The sequence below is a fragment of the Mytilus edulis genome, chromosome 13 (genome assembly GCF_963676685.1).
Source record: "Mytilus edulis chromosome 13, xbMytEdul2.2, whole genome shotgun sequence".
In the NCBI taxonomy this organism is placed as follows: Eukaryota; Metazoa; Mollusca; class Bivalvia; order Mytilida; family Mytilidae; genus Mytilus; species Mytilus edulis.
This window is the reverse complement of record NC_092356.1, coordinates 48,916,750-48,938,743: the sequence shown is the minus strand read 5'-3', so window position 1 is coordinate 48,938,743 and position 21,994 is coordinate 48,916,750. Positions and strand designations below refer to the sequence as shown.

At 31.8% G+C, this 21,994-nt stretch overlaps 1 protein-coding gene across 1 annotated transcript; it reads left to right on the top strand.

The window, feature by feature from the left end:
* The first annotated feature begins 11,175 nt into the window (after nt 1-11,175).
* LOC139500375 (opsin-VA-like) lies at nt 11,176-21,039 on the top strand. Its single transcript, XM_071289117.1, has 3 exons — nt 11,176-11,814; nt 18,579-18,678; nt 20,619-21,039. Exons 1-3 carry the CDS (start codon nt 11,176-11,178, stop codon nt 20,933-20,935), a joined length of 1,056 nt encoding a protein of 351 aa, XP_071145218.1. The 3' UTR covers nt 20,936-21,039.
* Nucleotides 21,040-21,994: the final 955 nt, after the last annotated feature.

Below are 21,994 nucleotides of genomic sequence, written 5' to 3'. Positions count from 1 at the left end.
TTGTCTCATAGGCCTTCATGTCACATCTTCTAATTTATATTGGGGATAGAAAACGCATAGTGTTCCAAATAATTCAATATTCTTTATACAGCATAAGTAAAACAGAATATTTAAAAAAAAATAGAAAGAAAAATAAACAAAATGTTTACACTATGACTGTTTATCAAAGATTATTTTGTGATAATGGCTGACTACAAATGAGTTGCCTTTTTTCATTTCTATTCATTAAAAGATATAACTTTAAAATTAGGCTAAATAAGGGTCAACTATAGCTAATTTGACAATTATAAGATTATCTTCCGATACATATGGGTTTTTTTGCAAATTTTAATTCCCTTAATCATACTTGTTTTATAAAATTGAGAATGGAAATGGGGAATGTGTCAAAGAGACAACAACCCGACCATAGAGAAGACAACAGCAGAAGGTCACCAACAGGTCTTCAATGCAGCGAGAGATTCCCGCACCCGGAGGCGTCCTTCAGATGGCCCCTAAACAAATATATATACTAGTTCAGTGCTAATGAACGCCATACTAAACTCCAAATTGTACACAAGAAACTTAAATTAAAAAAAATACAGACCAACAAAGGCCAGAGGCTCCTGAATTAGGACAGGCGCAAAAATGCGGCGGGGTTAAACATGTTTATTAGATTTCAACCCTCCCCCTATACATCTAGCCAATGCAGAAAAGTAAACGCATAACAATACGCACATTAAAATTTAGTTCAAGAGAAGTCCGAGTCTGATGTCAGAAGATGTTACTAAAGAAAATAAACAATAATGACAATAATACATAAATAACATAAGACTACTAGCAGTTAACTGACATGCGAGCTCCAGACTTCAATTAAACTGATTGAAAGATTATGTCTTCATCATGTGAATATCAGGCACAATCCTTCCCGTGAGGTGTTTAGTATCATACCATCATAACATATATGAGAAGAACATAACCCGTGTCATGCCAACAACTGGTTTTTAAATAAATGTGTTTAGTTCCGATGCAAAGACCCTATAAGTGAATCAATATTAACGCCAAAATATGCAATCTTTAATGACAACAGCATCATAACTATATCTCTTCTTAATAAGTCTATTTAAAGGTTTTGATAGCTTCTGGGGTGAATACTGACATTATTGTGCTTTATAAAGAATATTTGCATAAAATATTGGATGTTATCTTATACCGATGATAAAATTTAGTAAATGTTTTGACTAGTTTGTGATATCGAAAACCCTGGTGTAATAATGTTTCAGTAATACATAAATTTCTCTCGTTAAAATCTAAAACCTTGTTACATACACGAGCGAATCGTACAAGTTGAGATATATAAACACCGTAAGATGGTGACAAGGGAACGTCACCATCTATAAATGGATAATTAACGATAGGGAATGGGAAATCCATTTATCATAAATTTTAGTATTAAGCTTTCCGTTAATGATAAAGTTATCAAGATCGAGGAAAGGGCACTGGTCATATTGTTAGTATTAGCTTTATTTAAAGTAAGTTCAACAGGATAAATTTCTTTGGTATACATACTGAAGTCGTCATTATTGAGAGTCAAAATATTATCCAAATATCTAAAAGTATTATTAAATTTGTGTATCAGATGTTGTTTCGATGGGTGTTTGCTGATTTTTGTCATAAATTGTAACTCATAGCAATACAAAAACAGGTCCCCAATAAGTGGTGCACAGTTAGTCCCCATTGGAATTCCGATAACCTGGCGATATACGGAATCTCCATATATTTGGTTATTCATCATAATTGTTTTTGTAAGTTCTTTTTCATTTTAATTAATGAAATAAAATTAATTCGAAATATACTGTTTGATCAGCAAATATCATATTGATACATATTCTCTTGTTTATTTATGTTAGCCCTTCATGGTATGACAATAACAGTATGCGCGGTGTTACTTTGCTTTGTTATTGCTGTGGTTAATCAATCGATTTATGTCATGTACATAATATTGCAAAGCTTTTCATAATAGAACATGAACTTTTAACAGAGCCATTTATTAGTAATCTTAATTGAGGGGCGAAAAGGGGATATCTGCACGGCAGAACGCGAAATAAAATTGCCATTTCACGATGAACGAACAATTGCCCGTTGATCTTTTTACCGATTTCACGGAACTCGGTAAATAACGAACCTTTTCACGGCTGCACGTATAATAAAAATGGTAAAACACGTTGCACGAAAATAATCCTTTACCACCCTCTTAATTTATCGTGCTGTGTCGTAAACAATTAATTGAACTATTTCTAGATTAGATCATAGAAATCTGCTGTGTGTTAAATATAATAAGTATGTGATGACATTGAACTCATTTGATCATTGAACATTGGGCATCACTTCCTCCTTTTTAATTAGTCTGGTAGTTTGAATAAGATAAACATTATAATTAGAAATGTTATCATGGTTATGCGTACTTTAAAGATTAACAGAGACAATTCTGCAAAAAGTGCAAATACCTTAAAATTGCGATAATGCTTGATGGTACATGCCAATAAAATCAAGTTAATATCGCCTCTTGGGATAACACTGGTCTCAAAAGAACAGACCGGATTAAAATAAGAATTGACAATGATAGTACCATGTGTACTGTACCAAATGGACATTTCGATATGAAATGTATTTTCGGTGATACCCAAAAACATTTCAACTTTTGAAGTTTACTTCATTGATGAGAAAGTTATAATAGGTCTTTTATTCAATTCGTGTGATTCACTGATTAAAATTTAGTACTATTGAGTCCATCTATTTATATTAAACAAAGATCTGTTTGGTGTCTTTGCTTTTGTTTGGCTTTATAACGCTTTTGATCTGAGCGTCACTGACGCGTCTTATGTAGAAAAACGCGCGTCTGGTGTATTAAATTATCAACTTGGTACCTTTGATAACTGTTTAGTGACTACAGATACATATCATTTAAATGTCATTTTTGGGAGATTTACAGTAAATTTCCGCACACATGGTCATAATTTGGTGGTTTTTATGTAGTTTCTTTTCTTGAATATGTGTTTTTAATTTAGATTCTTTTTTTCTTTTAAAGAATACAGATCTGGTCACCTGTCGGCTAATGTCAAAAACTCTTAGTGCCTAAGTGTAATTTTCTTACGGAAGAAATGCAATTTAACAACAAAAGGGGAAATGTTGAGGTTAACCCAGTCAACTCAGAACTAGTCGAAAGACGCGATGTTGGTGTCATGCTTTAATATCTGACATAAAATTTATCCATCTTCATAGCGGTAAATGAAGGCAACAGTAGTATACCGCTGTTCAAACTCATAAATCCATGGACAAAAAACAAAATCGGGGTAACAAACTAAAACTGAGGGAAACGCATTAAATATAAGAGGAGAACAACGACACAACACTACAATGTAACACACACAGAAACAGACCAAGCAACAGACAAAATCCCACGAGAATAACAAATATAACATCAAAACCAAATACATGAATTTGGGATAGACAAGTACCGTGACACGTCTTATCGCAATGTGAATTTACACTCAAACATAAGAGAAAACAAACGACACAACGTTAAAATATAACACATACAGAAACGAACTATAATATAACCCGTCCATGCAATTTCAACTTCTAACATTTAAAGCAAATACCGTTTAAGTGCGAATATTTGTACATTTCATATCGCTGCATTTTTGGTTGGGGTTCGTGTTGCTTAGACTTAAGTTTTCTTTTTTATGTTTTCTGTGCTATTGTTTGTCTGCCACGGTGGTTTTCGATTTATGAGTTTGAATGGCCCTGTGGTATCTTTCACCTTTTGTTTAGTCATGAAAGTAAGATGTCTTATGGGTATTTATGTCGCTTGGTGCTTTTTCATTGACATGTACCGTCTTCTATATCAGTATTCTTCATCAGTCAAAGATTTCTTTCGACTGTATCAATATTTCTAAAACGAAACTCATTCAAACTTATAAACCGCGAATTTTGTTTAAACAAAACATTAGCGCAAATTGTGCATCAACGACCGGGCCAATATATTAATTTTAATGCATGCGATTCAGTTTTGATCCCATATTGAAATTTGGTTGAAAATTTGCATATAGGCTTTTTTTACCTGATTAAATAAAATATGTAATAAAATGTATTCCTTCATGTGTTACTTCTTGAGTGAATGAGTGAAATTAAGTAAAAATTTCAGATATTTGCATAAAATTCGGATTAGTGGACGTATTTTTCTTTTCGATAGAAATACATTACATTTTTTATTTCAAAAGATAAACACAAGCTGTTTTTTGTATTTATCTGTAATATCTGTTTTATAACAATGATCTTTGAATTGATGCATTTTATTTCTACAAAAACTCATATTTATCAAATAATCATGAATGTAGAAAAAAAAAACGTAATTTTTTTGCTGTATATTTATCAAATTTAAAACATTGCATTATTGACACTTTCTTGAAAATTGGTACAAATAATCTTCATATGTATCGTCGTGTAATATGTTTTCGTATGTCATATGTTTTTGTATCATCCATATTTCATTAGTTTTGATTGCACAAGTGTAAATAGCGGCGTATGTTTCGTTTTTGTTTATTTGGAACAGCAACAACACTACAACTTGACAAATTTAAAACATATGCATGGTCGCTTAAAAAAAAGTTAGAACAAATTTTAAAAAACTGACCTTTGTAGCCATTTTTGTTTAATTCCAAAATAATTATATGCATCACTAGAATAGAAAAATTCTGAAGAGTTTCATGAAGAACAGCTGTGTCGTTTGCTTATCTGACATCAGATCTTCAGGACATGTGACTGTCTTGTGTTTTCGCTGAAAAGGATGTTTTCACTTTAGGGATTTATTAAATGTAAAAATCCAAAAATTATAAGAAAAACTTGTGACGATTTAAAATGTCGTTACAGATTTTAATTTAAGGTGCATGTGAATTTCATTTATATTGAAAAGGCAAAAGACAAAATTGACAATGAAAAAAGGTAATTAAGTCGAAGAAGAACAAACAGTTTGTTTCATCATTGTCAGAAAAACTACGCAGAAACAAATAATAGCATATTTAGTTTATGGGGTTTTGTGAGTGAGAGGTTTAGCTAGCTATTAAACCAGGTTTAATCCATCATTTTCTACATAAGACAATGCCTGTCCGTAGTCAGGGATATAAAAGTTTGATGTGTTTGTGCTTTTGATTTTGCCACTTGATTAGGGACTTTCCGTTTTGAATTTTCCTTGAAGTTCAGTATTTTTGTGATTCTACTTTTTACATGCTTATAAACTACAGAACGATTACAATATCTCCTGGATATGGAAGTTACATATAAATGTTTTTCTCTTACGAAACAAAGCAAATCCCTCAAAAATACTCCCAAATCAATCAATCAGGCCACTGACTTTCCCGCTAAAGGTCTAAACCTGCAATATGTTTTCTCGGGCTTAAAACAAGTAAATGTATAGCTACAATAAGATTTTTCTGTTTTGTCACCATAGCGATCAATAAACATTACACAACTTTAACATTTGGATTTTTTGTAAAAGATAAAGAGACTCTTCACTAGAATACTAGACTAGTGAAGTTAATTGTTAACAGCGTGCATTATCCTATTAAAAAAAAAATAACATTAAGATATCCTTCTTCATCCGATTCGTTGTTATCAAAGGTAACATGTTAGGTTACGTAGGCTCATGAATAAGTTTTTATCTGCGATATTTATACTCAAAATTAAGGCGCTAATAAAATATTGCTACATGTTAATTTTAAAGTCAAACTTGGAGAGCTGAAATGATCTCTGTTGTCAAAAAAGCTTAGTTAAAATCAATTTGTAAATTGTTAGTCAAGATTTACGACAGGTTATATTGAATCTGTGGTACTCTTTATGTTAAGTTCGATTGATAAGATGAGTTAAATTTAGTCTTTAACCCTGAAACAAGTCAGAGAGCAAAAACATCACTTTGTAAAGTTTGAGAATAATTATAGCTTATTTTTCATTTATCTTGTGTATCTCATGTATGAAATTGTATTCGCATGAATAAAGGAACAGGTCGACAAGACAGTCGCACAGTTGGTTCCTATTTTCTTTGTAAAATGAGTCCCAAAACGTAACACAGTTTTAGTGATTAAAACAGAAAGCATCATGATGTCGAAAAACTGTTTATATTTTATATTTAGAGGTAAAAGCTACAAAGATGACATTAAAAACTATTAAGTCGAAAAGAAACCTGAAAATACCATTGCGAAAAATGAAAGACTACAAGACACAATTTATGAATCCAAAGGACGGGTAAATATTTATCAAAGGTAACAGGTGTATAATTTGATATACAAGAAGCGCGTTTCGTCTACATAAGACAAATCAGTGACGCTAAGATAAGGGAAAAAAGTAAGAAGGCCAAACAAGTACAAAGTTGAAGAACTTTTAGGACACAAAAATCCAAAACCAATGAGCCAAATAAGGCTTATGTAAGCTATGCCTAGGATAATACAAACCAAATAAAAACCATTGTAGCCATCGTATATGCCATATCCTGATCCACTTATGGTTCTCGTCAAGTTGCTCCTTCTTAGTACAAATGTTATTATTAGTCTTATGAATAAGGAAAAGAGGACTCAGAAAGTATTTTCTACGTTGATCAGTGTTATTTTTAATAAAGAATCATTTTAAGGTGGTACCTAACACTACAGGGAGATAACTCTGTAAAATCAGATAAACGTTTTTAATCACGTTGTGTTGTTAAGGAAATATTAAGCTTCTTAATGATCAAACTTAGTGTTTGTCAAACTGCCATCTATCCAACCATTTTTTTCCGAGAAATTGATCGGTTCCAATTTCCTTCATAGGGTCAAAGTAAATATTTTGTAAAATTTTATGAAAATTAAACGAGCAAAATTAATTTTAGTCAAGGTGTTGGGTACCACCTTAAAGCACAGGGTTTGATACTGTTGCACGAAGAGGGAGCTTTATATATAAGTACCCGAACAAATTTACCAAATTTTGTATAATCCAAATCGGATTCATTAACCAATGAGGAGATCATTTCACATAACTCTGAGGACCGGTTTCATTAACTGATATTAAACATATTTATAACTTGGAAATAGATTTCATACACCATTTTGGCAAACCCATCGTTATAACGTTGTTTGTAATTACACTTACGTAATTTGGTTAAACAATACAAGGAAAGAAGATGATACTCTTTGGGTTTTTTTTAAATTCCAGAGAAATATAAAACAAAAGTTGTATGATTATTTATTTTCACATTAGCAAGTGCCTGGAGAGACTGAGGTATGATGATATTTCGATTGAACTTATTTAAAGTATAGAATATTGTCTTAATTTGTTTTTGATGTTAAATTTCAAAACACAATATCATTTATATGCTGATTTAAAAACAAAAAACAATTTTGTATGAGTTCTTTCTTCAGAAATAATTATGCACCGCTCGTGGATCACATCATTGCGTCTTTGATGACAAATGTAGCATGGGTTTTCATAGACTCATTATTTTGTTTAATTCTGATTTGTTAACTACATCAAAATATGAACCCATTTGAAACAGAAAATTGGAATATTAATTGAGAGCATCAAATCCTCTGTTTCCTAAAGAGAAACAGAAATAATAATTTCTCCGTTTTATTTCTTCCATAATTTACATTATGATACATTCTACTTAAAAGAAGGTTTACTATTTCTGTATTTTGTCTGTGCTTCCTATATATTTAGTATATGCTACTCCTGTCCTGACGTCGATAGTTTCTATTACAATTCTTCGGCTGATCTACCTTTATCTACACATTTGGTATTTGTCATCCGAGTTCAATGCTAAGACTTTCGGCCATTTTAACTTATTAATATATATAAAAATGCTTAAAACGCCCCATTCCTAACATAAATTCAAGTACCACAAACCGACATTCATCTTTAAAATTTTTCAACATTTTGTTAAAGTAGGCCTACTATTATATTTACAATATATTCTATTGATTCAATTGTATTTATCCATTTTCCTGTGTTGCAAGACAATACAAGGGAAATCCATTGTTGGGCCTTTTACTTTATATAGATATGAAATGTAAGATTTCATTAACAGACCAATTGTAACTGGTTTTGTTTTGTTTTGTTCACCCATAAGTGTCAATATATTTGAATTTGATACAACTGTCATACTCGTGAGAGATTTAGCTAGCTTTAAATCATGTTCAATCCACCTACATTTCTCCATAAAAGAATGCTGGTACCAAATCAGGAATGAGACAGTTTTTATCCCTTCGTTTGATGTGTTTGGGCTGGTTTTTTTTCCATTTGATTAGTTACTTTCCTTTTTAAATTTTCCTTGGAGTTCATTATTGTTGTGATTTTACTTTTTTCATAATGCTACCATCCATGTAATTCACTGATATAATTCTAGTATGAAACTTATTTCGTAGAATTCTTTGAAAATTAGAATTTAGAATAACAACCAGTGGATACGCAGAAGATTATTGCATTAACAGTAGCTTTTCTGGTTATATATTGACAACGTAATTCTACGAGGTATTACGTACGTATTCTTTTACAAATCGAACCTTCAAGTACTTATATTCTTGTCTCGTTCTAATCCCCACCAATTACTGTTTTATAACCAGTTATTATAAATGGATTAAAAGAATATCTTTTTCTTTTTTTTTGTTTCCAGAATTCCTTTGGTTAAGAATGAGATAAAATCAATAATGAAACCTATTGTTTGAGAAATCAGTTTATGAATGGTTTGTCTGTATTCAGTGTGTATAACATCTTTTACCGAGTTTTTTTTAATAGATAGAAATTACTAAATGTTAAATGAGGAGAATAAGAAGATCTTTTGTTATATATAAATCACCGTATGTTAAAAAATATCATATAAAACATACAAAAAAAAAAAAAAAAAAATCACAAACAACCAAATAAAACATTGTTTTTAAATTCAAAAAATAAACTAAAGCAATTTACTAAAACCTGTTTAAATCAGATGCTTCACACATCATAGATACTAGGCTTAAAATGTGCACGACAATTACGCATTTCGTTTAAAAAAGACTCATCAGTGACGCGCGGCCTAGAAAAGTCAAATCGGCAAACTAAATGACGAAGTTGACGCAAAAGACAACCAATGCTTATCTGTGTCACCTGCCATTTCGGTTGTGACAAGGTCAAATATGGTGTTAAGTCGCAATTAGGAACAGGACTTTGTGAGATATGTGTTTTTGATAAAAGTCAGAAAAACTTAATTTACATTATAAAGATATTCATCTCATTCTCCAAATATTGATATAAAACAAGATACTAACATATCTAAAGCACTGTTGGGATATAAGTAAAACACACAAACACTGAATAATGTATTACAAGGATTCTAAAATAGGAATACTTTGTCATTCACGTCATTATAATATAAGCGTAAAGTATGCTTACATGATATTTATAACATGCCTATAGAATACATCCCTGTACGAGTTACGACTATTTCGGAAAAAATCCCAGATCAAATTGAAAGTTACAACCTGGTTTACTAAGGTTGCACACCGTTGAGAATAAACCCAATAAAACATTTTACATGTTTCTCGGAATAAATCTTCCTTGTTGTCTTGCAGACTGAAATTACTTTTTTTTTTTGGATATGCGTAAAATGCACAAACGTATAAAATCAGTGAATTGTGTATCCAATTGTCTTATACAGCTGAAGATATTTTTTGGTATAATTAAACTCTTAATTAATATAAATCTATTACGTTTTGTTAACTACCTGATTTTAAAAGACTGCTGCTATGCTTTTTGATTTCACCAATAAAGTTTAAATCATAAATCATCTTATAGTAGAGAATGATAATGCATAATTTCAAAAAAAGAAAATGTCAAACTAAATCTGAATGCATAATCAATTATCTTGTATATAAGTGACAAAATGTATGGAACGTAATGAAATACACAAAAGTTATACTCTTTGCTAAATACGTCGAATACAAATATACATCACTTTATCTTTATCTGAATATGATGGCTATAGTTATCAAAGTTATCAAGATTATAATTTAATGCGCTAGACGCGCGTTTCGTCTACATAGGACTCATCAGTGACGCTAAGATCAAAATAGTTGTAAAGCCAAACAAATACAAAGTTGAAGAGCATTGAGGACCCAAAATTCGAAAACAGTTGAGCTAAATACGGCTAAGGTGAACTATTCCCGGGATAAAAATAACCTTAGTTTTTCGAAAAAATCAATGTTATTTCTTTGATATGCTAAACTTGAGCCTTATAAGGAATATCAAACCAAATAAAAACATGTCGAACATTTTTATTGATACCTTAATGAGAAGGAAGAACTGTCACTAAAATTTAAAAAAAACAGTGTATGCAGTATAATTTCAAACGTGTTTATGCAAATCAATCTTGCATATTTGTCTTACGAATTGTTTCGCTTTCTGTTCTGTTCTACAATTGTTTTGTCCTGTGACTTTCAAAATGTTTCCATGTCTATGAGGATGATATATTTAGCAATTATTTTATTGAAATTATTGTGAGCATGAGTCCAGATCATGATGGATCTGCACTTTTCGACAATGCATATTCAAACATTTTTTAACATCTTGCGTGCCAACATATACATTAATCTGTCGTGTGTAGGCTCTTCTTGTTTCCTTGGAACCATATGATTCCCTTTCTTGTAAGCCGTGTTAGATTTTAAATTTTGAAAAAAAGATTGACATGATTGAAGAACTGAAATTCTTGAACCCAAAATATATAAGATCGAACACAAAACTCCCTTTTCATTTCTGACAAGCTCTCAACTGAAATTTTTTTATTTTACACCCAGCAATCTGATCGCTACTTTGGCAAATATGTAGTCGATTATGAATTGTTCCCATAACTTAATACCTTTTTTTTATTACACATTAATTATAATTATAACAGTAAAACTTCGTTTACAGTACAATACAATGCATGTCAATCAGTATAATTTCTTCCCTTTAACGTGAATGGAACTGTAATATTTATCGTATATCTTTATTTGATTGGATCGATCTGTTTATGAAATATTCTGCCATAATCTATTCAGGTTTTGTCATATCAGGATATTACATAGAGACCACTAGCACGTAACATTCAACTAGTGTTTATAAATATAATTAACGGTACAAAAATAATTGAAAAGTGTTGCAGATATGATTAATTCAACTTTCAATACAACTAACACTGCTGTATCTGCTGTGCCTGAAGAAATTTATTTGGTTTTAGGTTTATATTTATCTTTTGTTTGTTTTATTGGTGTTACAGCAAACGGACTTTCGCTCGTCGTCTTTTTCCGATTTAGTCATCTTCGAACTCCAACGAATACATTTATTATTGCATTGCTCATTAACGATATAATTATGTGTTTAGTTGGTATACCTTTATCAGCAATAGCGAATTTTCAAGGATATTTCGTATGGGGTTTCTCCGTTTGTATATTTCAAGGCTTTGTAATGTATTTCGGAAGTATCAGCAGCATGTATATTCTCACTGCTATTTCTGTGAACAGATATATAGTCATTGTCATCAAAAGGACTTTGTCACAGAAAAAAGTAAAATATATGCAAAGTATTTTAGCTTTAGTATTTTGTTATATTTTTGGCTTGTTTTGGAGTGGTATACCGTTCTCGGGATGGACAAGATATGAATACGAAGCAATAGGAACCACATGCTCAGTTGCATTTAACAGTGCGGACTACCTGATTCTAAGCTACAATATCTCAATATTCATCTTTTGTTACTTGTTGCCAGTTTTAACAATGATATATTGCTATATCAATATAGTTCGAATGGTAAGTTATCTTTTATTGTATCAATAACTATGTTTTTTTGTTGATGTTATTTTAGACCTTAATTAGAATATTTGAGCGGAAATCATGTATGTATTTGAAGGTAATTGGACTTACTGTTGTTAACTTCTATGTCATTCATGAAGTCTATGGCGGAGAGCTGTCTAATTGCGATAATACCACATCTTTTTGTTTTTACATTTATCTCTTTATTGTTTTTTATTATAATATTTAATTGCAAATACTTGACATTAAAGACACTAATGACTTGGTATACACACTCTTGAACGCTTTTTGAAAGAGTTCAAACCAAATTATCAATTTTCGTAATGTCAGCAAATTCCTCCTAGTCTATTAAGTATTCCCTTTTGCTTCCTTGTCTATGGATATTGCAATCAATGTGTTTGACTTTACTGTGTATCTCGTTTTTGTATCTTTAATATATTCTTTGTGTATGATATCCATTTTCTTTATCGGCTAAATGTTGAAGGATTCACAGGGCTTTTCCGGATGCAATGATTACAATTTGTTATGGTCCATTAAATCATTCACAGCAATCACGAAAAACAAATTATAAATGAAAACCGTAGAAATAAAAACACTAAAAAAGAAATGGTTTATGAAAGTATGTTTCCGTTTGCTGATGATTTTAAGTATATTACAATTATATCAAACTAAAATATGTTTAAAACAATAAAGAGTCAACTATACGTTTATGTTGAAAAAAATAATTTGTAGTACTTAACCTCAAGCAAATGTTCTAATGTCACACCCGAAAGCATAATAAACAAGAATGTGTCCCCAGTACACGGATGCCCCATCCGCACTATCATTTTTATATGTTCATTGGAGCGTTATAATGAGATACAATCTCTAATTTTCTAAAATTAGAAAGATCATATCATAGGGAACATGTTTTATTAAATTTCAAGTTGATTGGACTTCAACTTCATCACAAACTACCTCGACCAAACATTTTATCCTGAAGCAGGACGAACGGACGGACGAACGAACGCATAAACGAACGAACGGACGTACACACAGATCAGAAAACATAATGTCCATAAATGGGGCTTAAAAACGTTATCTCTATCCGTAAAGCAGATAAATTGCATGTACGCCATACATCAATATTGAGAATTGTCACACACGCAGATTAAAAGGCAGTTCATTATTTATTTGTATACTCACCCATCGTTATAACGAGTCAGAAAATAGTAGCCGTCACAATTCACACTAAGTTGCCTTTGTAATTACTACTCATTGATCGACGTTAAATATATCTAATTGTAAACATATTCTATTTATACCTGACTAGATATCAAATTATGTTATTTCAATTTGCAGTTTTTGTGTTTCTTTTCCATTAATACACGACCCAAGAAGTCATAAGCAAATCTATACTATAATGTCCAATTTATAACTGACCAATTTATGTGTTGTGTGCATTTGAAGGGTGTTACTTAGCAGATTGATATTAATGGATGAATTCACTGGGACAAAAACGTGAAATTGTCAAGACTTCATCTTTACATTTCACATGTGTGCAAGATATCATACAGCTTCGAGCGCTTAATCTGTCATGTTAAAAGAGGGACGAAAGATACCAAAGGGACAGTCAAACTCATAAATCTAAAAAAAACTGACAACACCAAGGCTAAAAATTTTAATCCGGTAAATAGTCTAATTCGGTAGGTCACATTCATGAAAGGGAATGGAATTGTAGTTACGACGTAAGGAACATATCCGATATCATTTGTGAAACGGTTATTCCATAACGGTCAACCAACTCGTGATGGCGTCCGTAAAATTTACGAAGGGGTGATTTCAACTTCACCATTTGGAACTCTTGGTTTAATAGCTTCCTTGTGAGCAGCAACCCTCTTTCAAGAAAATCATGATAGGAAATGCAAGCACGGGAATATCGTATCAATTGGGTGATATATACCCCGTATGCAGGTGCTGCTGGAATGTTGCTACTTAGAAATGGAAAGTTCACAATTGGAAAGCTGAAATCATCTCTTTTATCGTAAAGTTTTGTTTTCAACCGACCCTCATTGTCAATTTCTAGATATAAGTCAATATATAAAGCCGACTTAACTGTATCTGTAGTATCCTTTATCTCTAGTTCGATGGGATAGATGCGTTCCACATAGTCACCAAATTTTGAATTGTTTAGTGAAAAAAAATCATCTATATAGCGGAAAGTAGAGTTAAAGGATATTGCTAACTTCTTATCTTTCTTCCTAAGAAGTTCCTGCATGAAGTCAGCCTCATAATAATAAAGAAACAAGTCGGCAAGTAGAGGGACACAGTTTGTTCCCATTGGAATGCCGACAGTCTGTTAATATGATATCAAGCAGTTTGTATTCTGTTCGGAACTCACTCTACACTTATTATTACAGATTGCTTCATTTCCTATTCTAAATCGAAACGTATGGTTTACTTGATTAAGACCAACAATTGATTCTCTTTAGAATAGTATAAATGAATTAATGTTTGTAATCTTCACTGTAAGGTTAATGACAAACTGGTTGACTTTTAATTAGATTTTTTATCTCTTTTTGTCTGATGACGTCCTTTTTGCCTCTAATAGAGTTAACCTTTTCAGTAGGTCTGATATGCGCAAGTTTGCTGTGTCATTTTAGGCTGTAAATTTGGTTTTGATATCTTATGGAAAATTAGCGTTAAGTTAACAAACAACGGTCTTCAAAAGAGAGGCGAAAGATACCGAAGAGACATTCAAAGTCAAAAATAAAATGACTCGGTCAAATTTTCTTTTTTAAATTGACTACGCCATGGCTAAAAAAGACATATGCCCAAAAGGCAAACAATAGTACACAAAACACAACATAGAAAACTACAGAATAACCAACACGAACCTCAATAATTCCAATACTTTCTGTTTTACTGATTCACAAAAAAATAGGGCCTATCAATCAAATCATTTTTCTTTTCTTTAATAGACATAAGGAAAGGTTTCGTGTCTTTCGTTAACAATGTTTTACTGATTTTATGTAAAGTCAATGTCTTTGTTGTAAAATTTGTGAAACAAAGTTTGCATAGTTCTTTCAGGAAATCTTCGAATTTTGAATGAGGAATACTTGGTTAGTATTAGAAAAGTTCGGTATGTCTTTGTTGATGAGTGTCATTATAGAACTAAACTTGCTATAATTGTTTGCTCCTGTCCTGAGTCAGGAATCTGATGTTCAGTAGTTGTCGTTTGTTGATGTGGTTCATAAGTGGTTTTTTTATATAGAATTGACCGTTGGTTTTCCCGTTTGAATGATTTAAGACTAGTAATGTTTAATGCCCTTTATAGCTTGCTGTTCGATGTGAGCCAAGGCTCCGTGTTGAAGACCGTTTTTTGCCTTATAAAGATTTACCACTTTTAATTGTGATTTAGATGGATACTTGTCTCATTTGCACTCAATATCTTTTTTTTTTCTATCAATATCTTTTTGTTTATATCTATGTATATGTTGGGTAGCACGTTCAATGTGATTTTTGCAACAAGAATGATCTGCTTTCAGTTTTGATCATTTTGACTATATATTTATTTATCTATTCATTTATTCATCACTTTAATTATCTTTTTGCTATTTTTATTAACCCCAGTACCGAAGGCTCAAGCACAATTATTACCCATTTGTTTTTTGTTAAACATGGTACCCAAACGGTTTTATGGACTGCATGTAGCTTCATCAGGAACACTCAAAATGAAATATTCAAATTCCAAGGATGTATTACAATCGAATGAGATGTATTACCAAAATGGACCTAACGTTCATAGCCAAATCAATCTAAGGCCAACTTCGCCTGAGTGATTTGAAACTTTAGTTTCTTTATAATTTGGTCAATTTAAGAAACGTTTGCTATACATGGTGTCAAAACGGACGTACTGGCTTCCTGGATGATAATACCGTCAGTGATAAGAACATAGCATTTGTAATGGAAGTAAGACTGATGATTTGTTAACGTGTTTCTCATGCATATATGTTCAATGTAAAAAGTAAAATAACAAAAAAAGAAAAACTCCGTAGAAAATACAAAACGGAATGACAAAATCAAACGCTCAAACACATCAGAAAGTAAAATCACAAAAATACTGAACTCCGAGGAAAATGCAATCGTAAAGTCCCTAATCAAATGGCAAAATCAAATGACAAAACACATCAAACTAATGGACAACAACTGTCATATTCCTGTTGAAATGTTGAAAATGATGGATTGAACCTCGTTTGAACGAATGGACTTGGTACAGGCATTTTTGTAGGAAATGGTGGATTAATACGGGTTGCCTAGCTAGTTTATAACCTCTCAATTGTATGACAGTCTTTAATTGCTTCTCCATCATCGACTTATAATCACTGGTACATTCTTATGTTTGATTTAAATGTACGTTGAACATTCAACTTAAATTACCCAGTTTTTAGTGGAGTTCGTGTTGTTTCTTATTTATTATTTGTAACTGTTGATGTAAATGTCTTTTGGTTTTATGAGTCTTGGTTTTGATTGTTATTGTCTAGTATAAGGTGTTCAATGACTCTACATCTTTGAAGTCACAACGTTCTCTCTCCTGTATCCCCCCTTTTGTATGGAATTTTCGTTTTTAATTAAAAAGTGCCAACATTTCTCTTTTTTGTTGGAAAAATCATAAATGACATGGGCATTAGAATTACACTACTGGTTAAGAAATCCGATTAACACATAGTCCGTCTGCTTATACTTAGCAAGTAAGGAATTAAGGTCAGTGGAACACATACTCCCAGTCAACTAAAAAAGTATTAAACAGATTCAGGATATAATCTATAGTATTCCGTGGCCATTTGATGTAATGAACAATATGTTTTTCAGATACAGTATACCAAATTTGAGTTAAAAATGTGTCAAGTCAATTCCTTTAAAAGTCATATATATACAATTTAGCTTTTTTTTGTTTCTTATAATCTGTGAATTTTCTTATTGTGAACTGTAATATCAATGGTTAAATGGTCAACTAATGGTCTCTAGGTTGATTTATATGTGTATAGCGAAGGATGGAAATTGTGCAGACAGCAGACAACAGTATTGTTATTTTGTTTATATTAATGACATTGTTACATCTTACTTGTGTATCAAATCATTTTATAATTAGATATTAGAGGAAGTTTGATCATGACTACGCATTATAATCTAACATCTTTATTTGACATGTTTATAATCTAGACACAATTAACGCCGTTAGCAAATCCATTATCACGTTTACGTGTATACATGTACGTGCACATTAGAGGTAAGGAAATCCATTATCACGTTTACGTGTACGTGCACATTAGAGGTAAAGGGATGATATTTGTTTTAAAAGACCGTTTACCTTGAACTTTTAATATAGATTGTTCCCTAGTGCTTACTTTAGAAGACTATTAATTTTCTTTTGTTGCCTATTCTGACATCGGATTCGGGCTTCTCTTAAACTGAGTTTTACTGTGCGTATTGTTGTGAGTTTGATTTTTCTACATTAGCTAGATGCATAGAGGGAGAATCGGGATCTGAAAAACATGTTTAACCCCGCCGCATATTTGCGCCTGTCCCAAGTCATGAGCCTATGACCTTTGTTAGTTTTGTATGATTGTTAATTGTAGTTTCTTGTGTATAATTCGAGTTTAGTATGACACCCATTTTCACTGAACTAGTATACATATTTGTTTAGGGGACAGCTGAAGGATGCCTCCGGTTGCGGGAGTTTCTCGCTGCATTGACGACCCATTGGTGGCATTCGGCTGATGTCTGCTCTATGGTCGGGTTGTTGTCTCTTTACTCATTCCCTATTTCCATTTTTCTATTTATATAAAAATCAAACTCTTCGTGCTTTTAATTGAAAATTTTGGAGTAAACATATATATATATATATATGAATAGAGCCCAGGTGGTCGTGTGGTCTAGCGGGACGGCTGCAGTGCAGGCGATTTGGTGTCACGATATCACAGTAGCATGGGTTCGAATCCCGGCGAGGGAAGAACCAAAAATTTGCGAAAGCAAATTTACAGATCTAACATTGTTGGGTTGATGTTTAGACGAGTTGTATATGAATATATATATATATATATATATATTCAAACGTTTTCATAACAAAAATGTGAATGTAAAAAACAAGTTATCGTAACATCACATATGAAGGATTGCAAGATGTATTGATTTTATGAAAATCTTGCATGCATAAATACATGAACATTCCATACGAATTATTAATATTTTTCACGTTTTCTTACACTAATTTCATCCTCTTTTGATCAATTATGACATACTGGGAATTTGCACTTAACATAAATATTAGTAGTATGGTGCCACTAGTGGGGCAGAATATGCTTCAAATAAGATCGGCCCAGTGGTGTTTATATTTTTTGGTGTTAAGTTTTCAATGCAGCTGTTGTGGAATTAAAAAAAATATGTTGACAAATGTTGGTTAATGATTTTACTACTTCGTACGTCGAAAGACATCAAATGATTCGCTATTTCATTTATACACAGAAATTATTAAGCGGAAACCTTAAGAACAGTTAATTGCTAAGTATGCTTTATAGCTGACTATGCGGTATGGGCTTTGCTCATTGTTGAAAGCCGTACGGTGACCTATAGTTGTTAATGTCTGTGTCATTTTGGTCTTTTGTGGATAGTTGTCTCAATGGCAATCATACCACATCTTCTTTTTTATATTGTCAATTTCTCATTGAATGGTGCAATGAAAACAAAATAGCTTTACATAATTTATTTCATTTTATTTTTAGATACGAAGAACAAAACCCCAATTGTTGAGAAATCAGAAAGTAATGAAGAGATGGGTGACTATGGAAAAACGTCTCGTTAGAACTATACTGCTGATGATATGTAAGTGGGTTTATAACTTTAATAATAATTTTGTAATATTTATTGACGGTCGCTATCATGAGCTGATTGGCCATCATGACAAAAATGAATCAGAAATCATATTTGATATTCTTCCTCGGTCATAATAACCTTCCATCATTACCAAACTGAACAAAGAAATAACATGACGGGTGCCGTATACGATGCAGGAAATGCTTACCCTTCCGGAGCACCTGATTTCACTCCCGGTTTTTAGTGGAGTTCGTAATGTTTCTTATTTATAATTTGTAACTGTTGATGTAAATGTCCTTTGGTTTTGTGAGTCTTTGGTTACCCCTTGGTTTTGATTGTTATTGTCTTATTACTACATGACCAACACGACGGGTGCCACATGTGATGCAGGATCTGCCTACCCTCTGGAGCACTTAAGATCATCACCAGTTTTTGGAAGGGTTCGTGTTGCTTAGTCTTTATTTTTTATGATGTGTCTTTTTTTTCCTTTTTGTAATGTCATTGTCACTTGATTTTGTATCTATGAGTTTGAATGTTCTTGTGCTATCTTTAACTCCTTGTGTACTAGAAATCGTCACTGTAGATATGACTTCATGATTTTCCTTTTATGAGTATGAATATATTTTCTAAGGTGTTGTTCGTAGTACATGAAATTTACGATGATGCAGTATTCATGAAAATAGAGTATAAACTGGGAATGAATCATGCAGACAGCAATCCAAAAAAAGAACAGAACAAACGTATGCAGACAGCAACCCAAACAAAGAGTAGAAAAAATTTGAGGCCGCCAATTAGCATCTAATGTAGCGAGAAAATCCGTAGGCGGTCTTGCTCCTTTACAATAATGATGATGGAGGTTTTTAAATGCCTTGTCTGGCTATACAATAACAATAATGAATGCACATGTTAACTATTTAAACGAAATGTATGCAACACTAGACCATTAAACATGTACATAAACCGAGAAAAGACCACACACAGAAGACTAACAAAGGCTATATTTGTCCATTTCTGTTATATTAGTGTTTAATATTAAATATTCTGTTATTGCTTATAACTACCATTTCAAATTAAGGAAATAGAAGCGGAGTCTACAATGACTTTGATTTTATATTTGATTTCCCAACTGTTAGTGTTATTCAACCATATTGTTTTATCATTAAAAAGTGAAAGTGCGGGTCCTTTGAGATTTTGATGTATGATTTCGAAGTTTTTGGACAAAAATCGATTCAATAGTTAATTTAAAATTTGATTAATCGTAATTAATTTTCAATATCCAATTGTTTTAATAAATGTTAATTAATATTAAATGTATATTAAGATAGGAAAGTCAAATGCAAGGAAACTACAAAAGGTTAAGATCAATGATCAACAAGTTCATCGGTTGTTTTTAAATTTGTTAATTGAAAAAAAAGTTAAGGAGCATTGGTTGTTAATTACAAAAGAGTAAAGGAGAACTAGAATACAGAGTCGACGAATGGAATAATACACAAATGGTATAACTTCAAGTATAGGTGTATATGACACTTGGTCATGTTGTTATTTGCCCATTTTACATTTCCGTTTCTATCTATTCTCTGTTGCGGTTTTTTTTTTCAGTTGAAATCTTATTCTTAAATGTTGATATACGGACACTACGAAAAGTATTCGAATACATTTTATCAAATCATTATTTAAATATTCATTTAATACTGAAATTATATTTAGATGTAAACCTATTCATCATGCTGTAAACAATTTAGATAAAGTATCAAATAGCTACTAATTGTAGTAATCATCATCAATATTTAGTATTTTGACTAGCATGTTTACATATATACATATTTTAGGTGCGTTCGGTATTTTGAATATAACGTTCAAATATATACATTTTTTTTTGGTGCGTTCCTTATATCATGGACACCATACGCTGTTGTAGCGTTTTGTTCATCTGTATATATATATTTTAGGTGCGTTCCTTATATCATGGACACCATACGCTGTTGTAGCGTTCTGGAGAGCATTCGGTTTAGGTGACCTTCCTGTAATAGCCAGTGGTATACCAGCAATTAGTTCTAAGATGTCATCCGCTTTGAACCCGTTTATTTACACTTTCAACAATAAAGAATTCAAAAGTGCCTTGTTTGAACTGATTCCATGTAGACTTAAACGTTCAAAACGCACACAACCAGACGCAGGTGTAGATAAAGGAAATAATATGGAACAAGGACAGCATTTGTTAACGCAGTTAATAGGCGTAGCAACAATCAAGACAGAAACAATTTAAATCAGACATATTTCTGAACGTTTGATCATAAAAGGTACAATACAAAGTAAAACGATTTAAAACATAATCTTATTTTTAACTTGTTTTGTGTGTATTTATTTTATGTGTTTCCCAATTCGATTTCAATGATTTGTTTAATCTTTTTTTTTTTCTTTCTCAAATACATCTATTGAAATTGACATATGTTTAGTATTCTGAATGTATCAACTTTATGTAGAATGTGTCAGTAAATAGTTGTTTACATAAATATTAAACTGAAAGAAAATACAAAACTTGAAGTCCATAAAAACGGACTAAATCAAAGGTTAAACGTACTGATCGAATTTCCAAATATGGTAATCCATTAGGAACTTCAGTTTCGCATGGACTTCATACTGAGCGATCTCAATGGCTTATTTATTTCTCAACCTAATCATTAAAGGCACGTAAACCCTATAACATATAGAAAATAAGCTTTTAGAAAAAGTATTCTAAAGAAAAAGATATTCTTAAACGTAAGCAAAAGATACAAAAGAGGCATGCAAATTTAAAAGTTGAAAACAAACTGAAAATATTATTGGAAAATACAATCAACTATACAAAACACCATAGAAAAACTGAATAATAGACGATACAGAACAAGTTGTAAAGATATTACTTAGAAAATTTAGGAGAAATCGCACGATCTATAGTCGGCAAGAGACAGGATGTGTCGATAGGGCAACATGTTACAAGCCATACATATCACGACACATTAAAAAATCTTAAGATAGGAACTTTTATTATATCTTGGTAAAACATATAGTTTAAAATACATTAGTTTTTGCTTTTCTTGTCATCTTTTGATTAGTAATGTGTTTATTATGTGCATGTTTTACACTAAAGCTCAGAGATTATTCTGATGTATAAGATTCTTAAACTACCCGATTTAAATTTTTCTTGGAGTTCGGTATTTTTGTCAATGTACTTATAAGACCGATATATGAAAAAATTAGTAGGAAGAGGCACAGCGTACTTTGTACCAGACTATGTTATCATAGTGGTGACTACAAAAAAAATGTTTCTTGTCCGTTTCAGTCG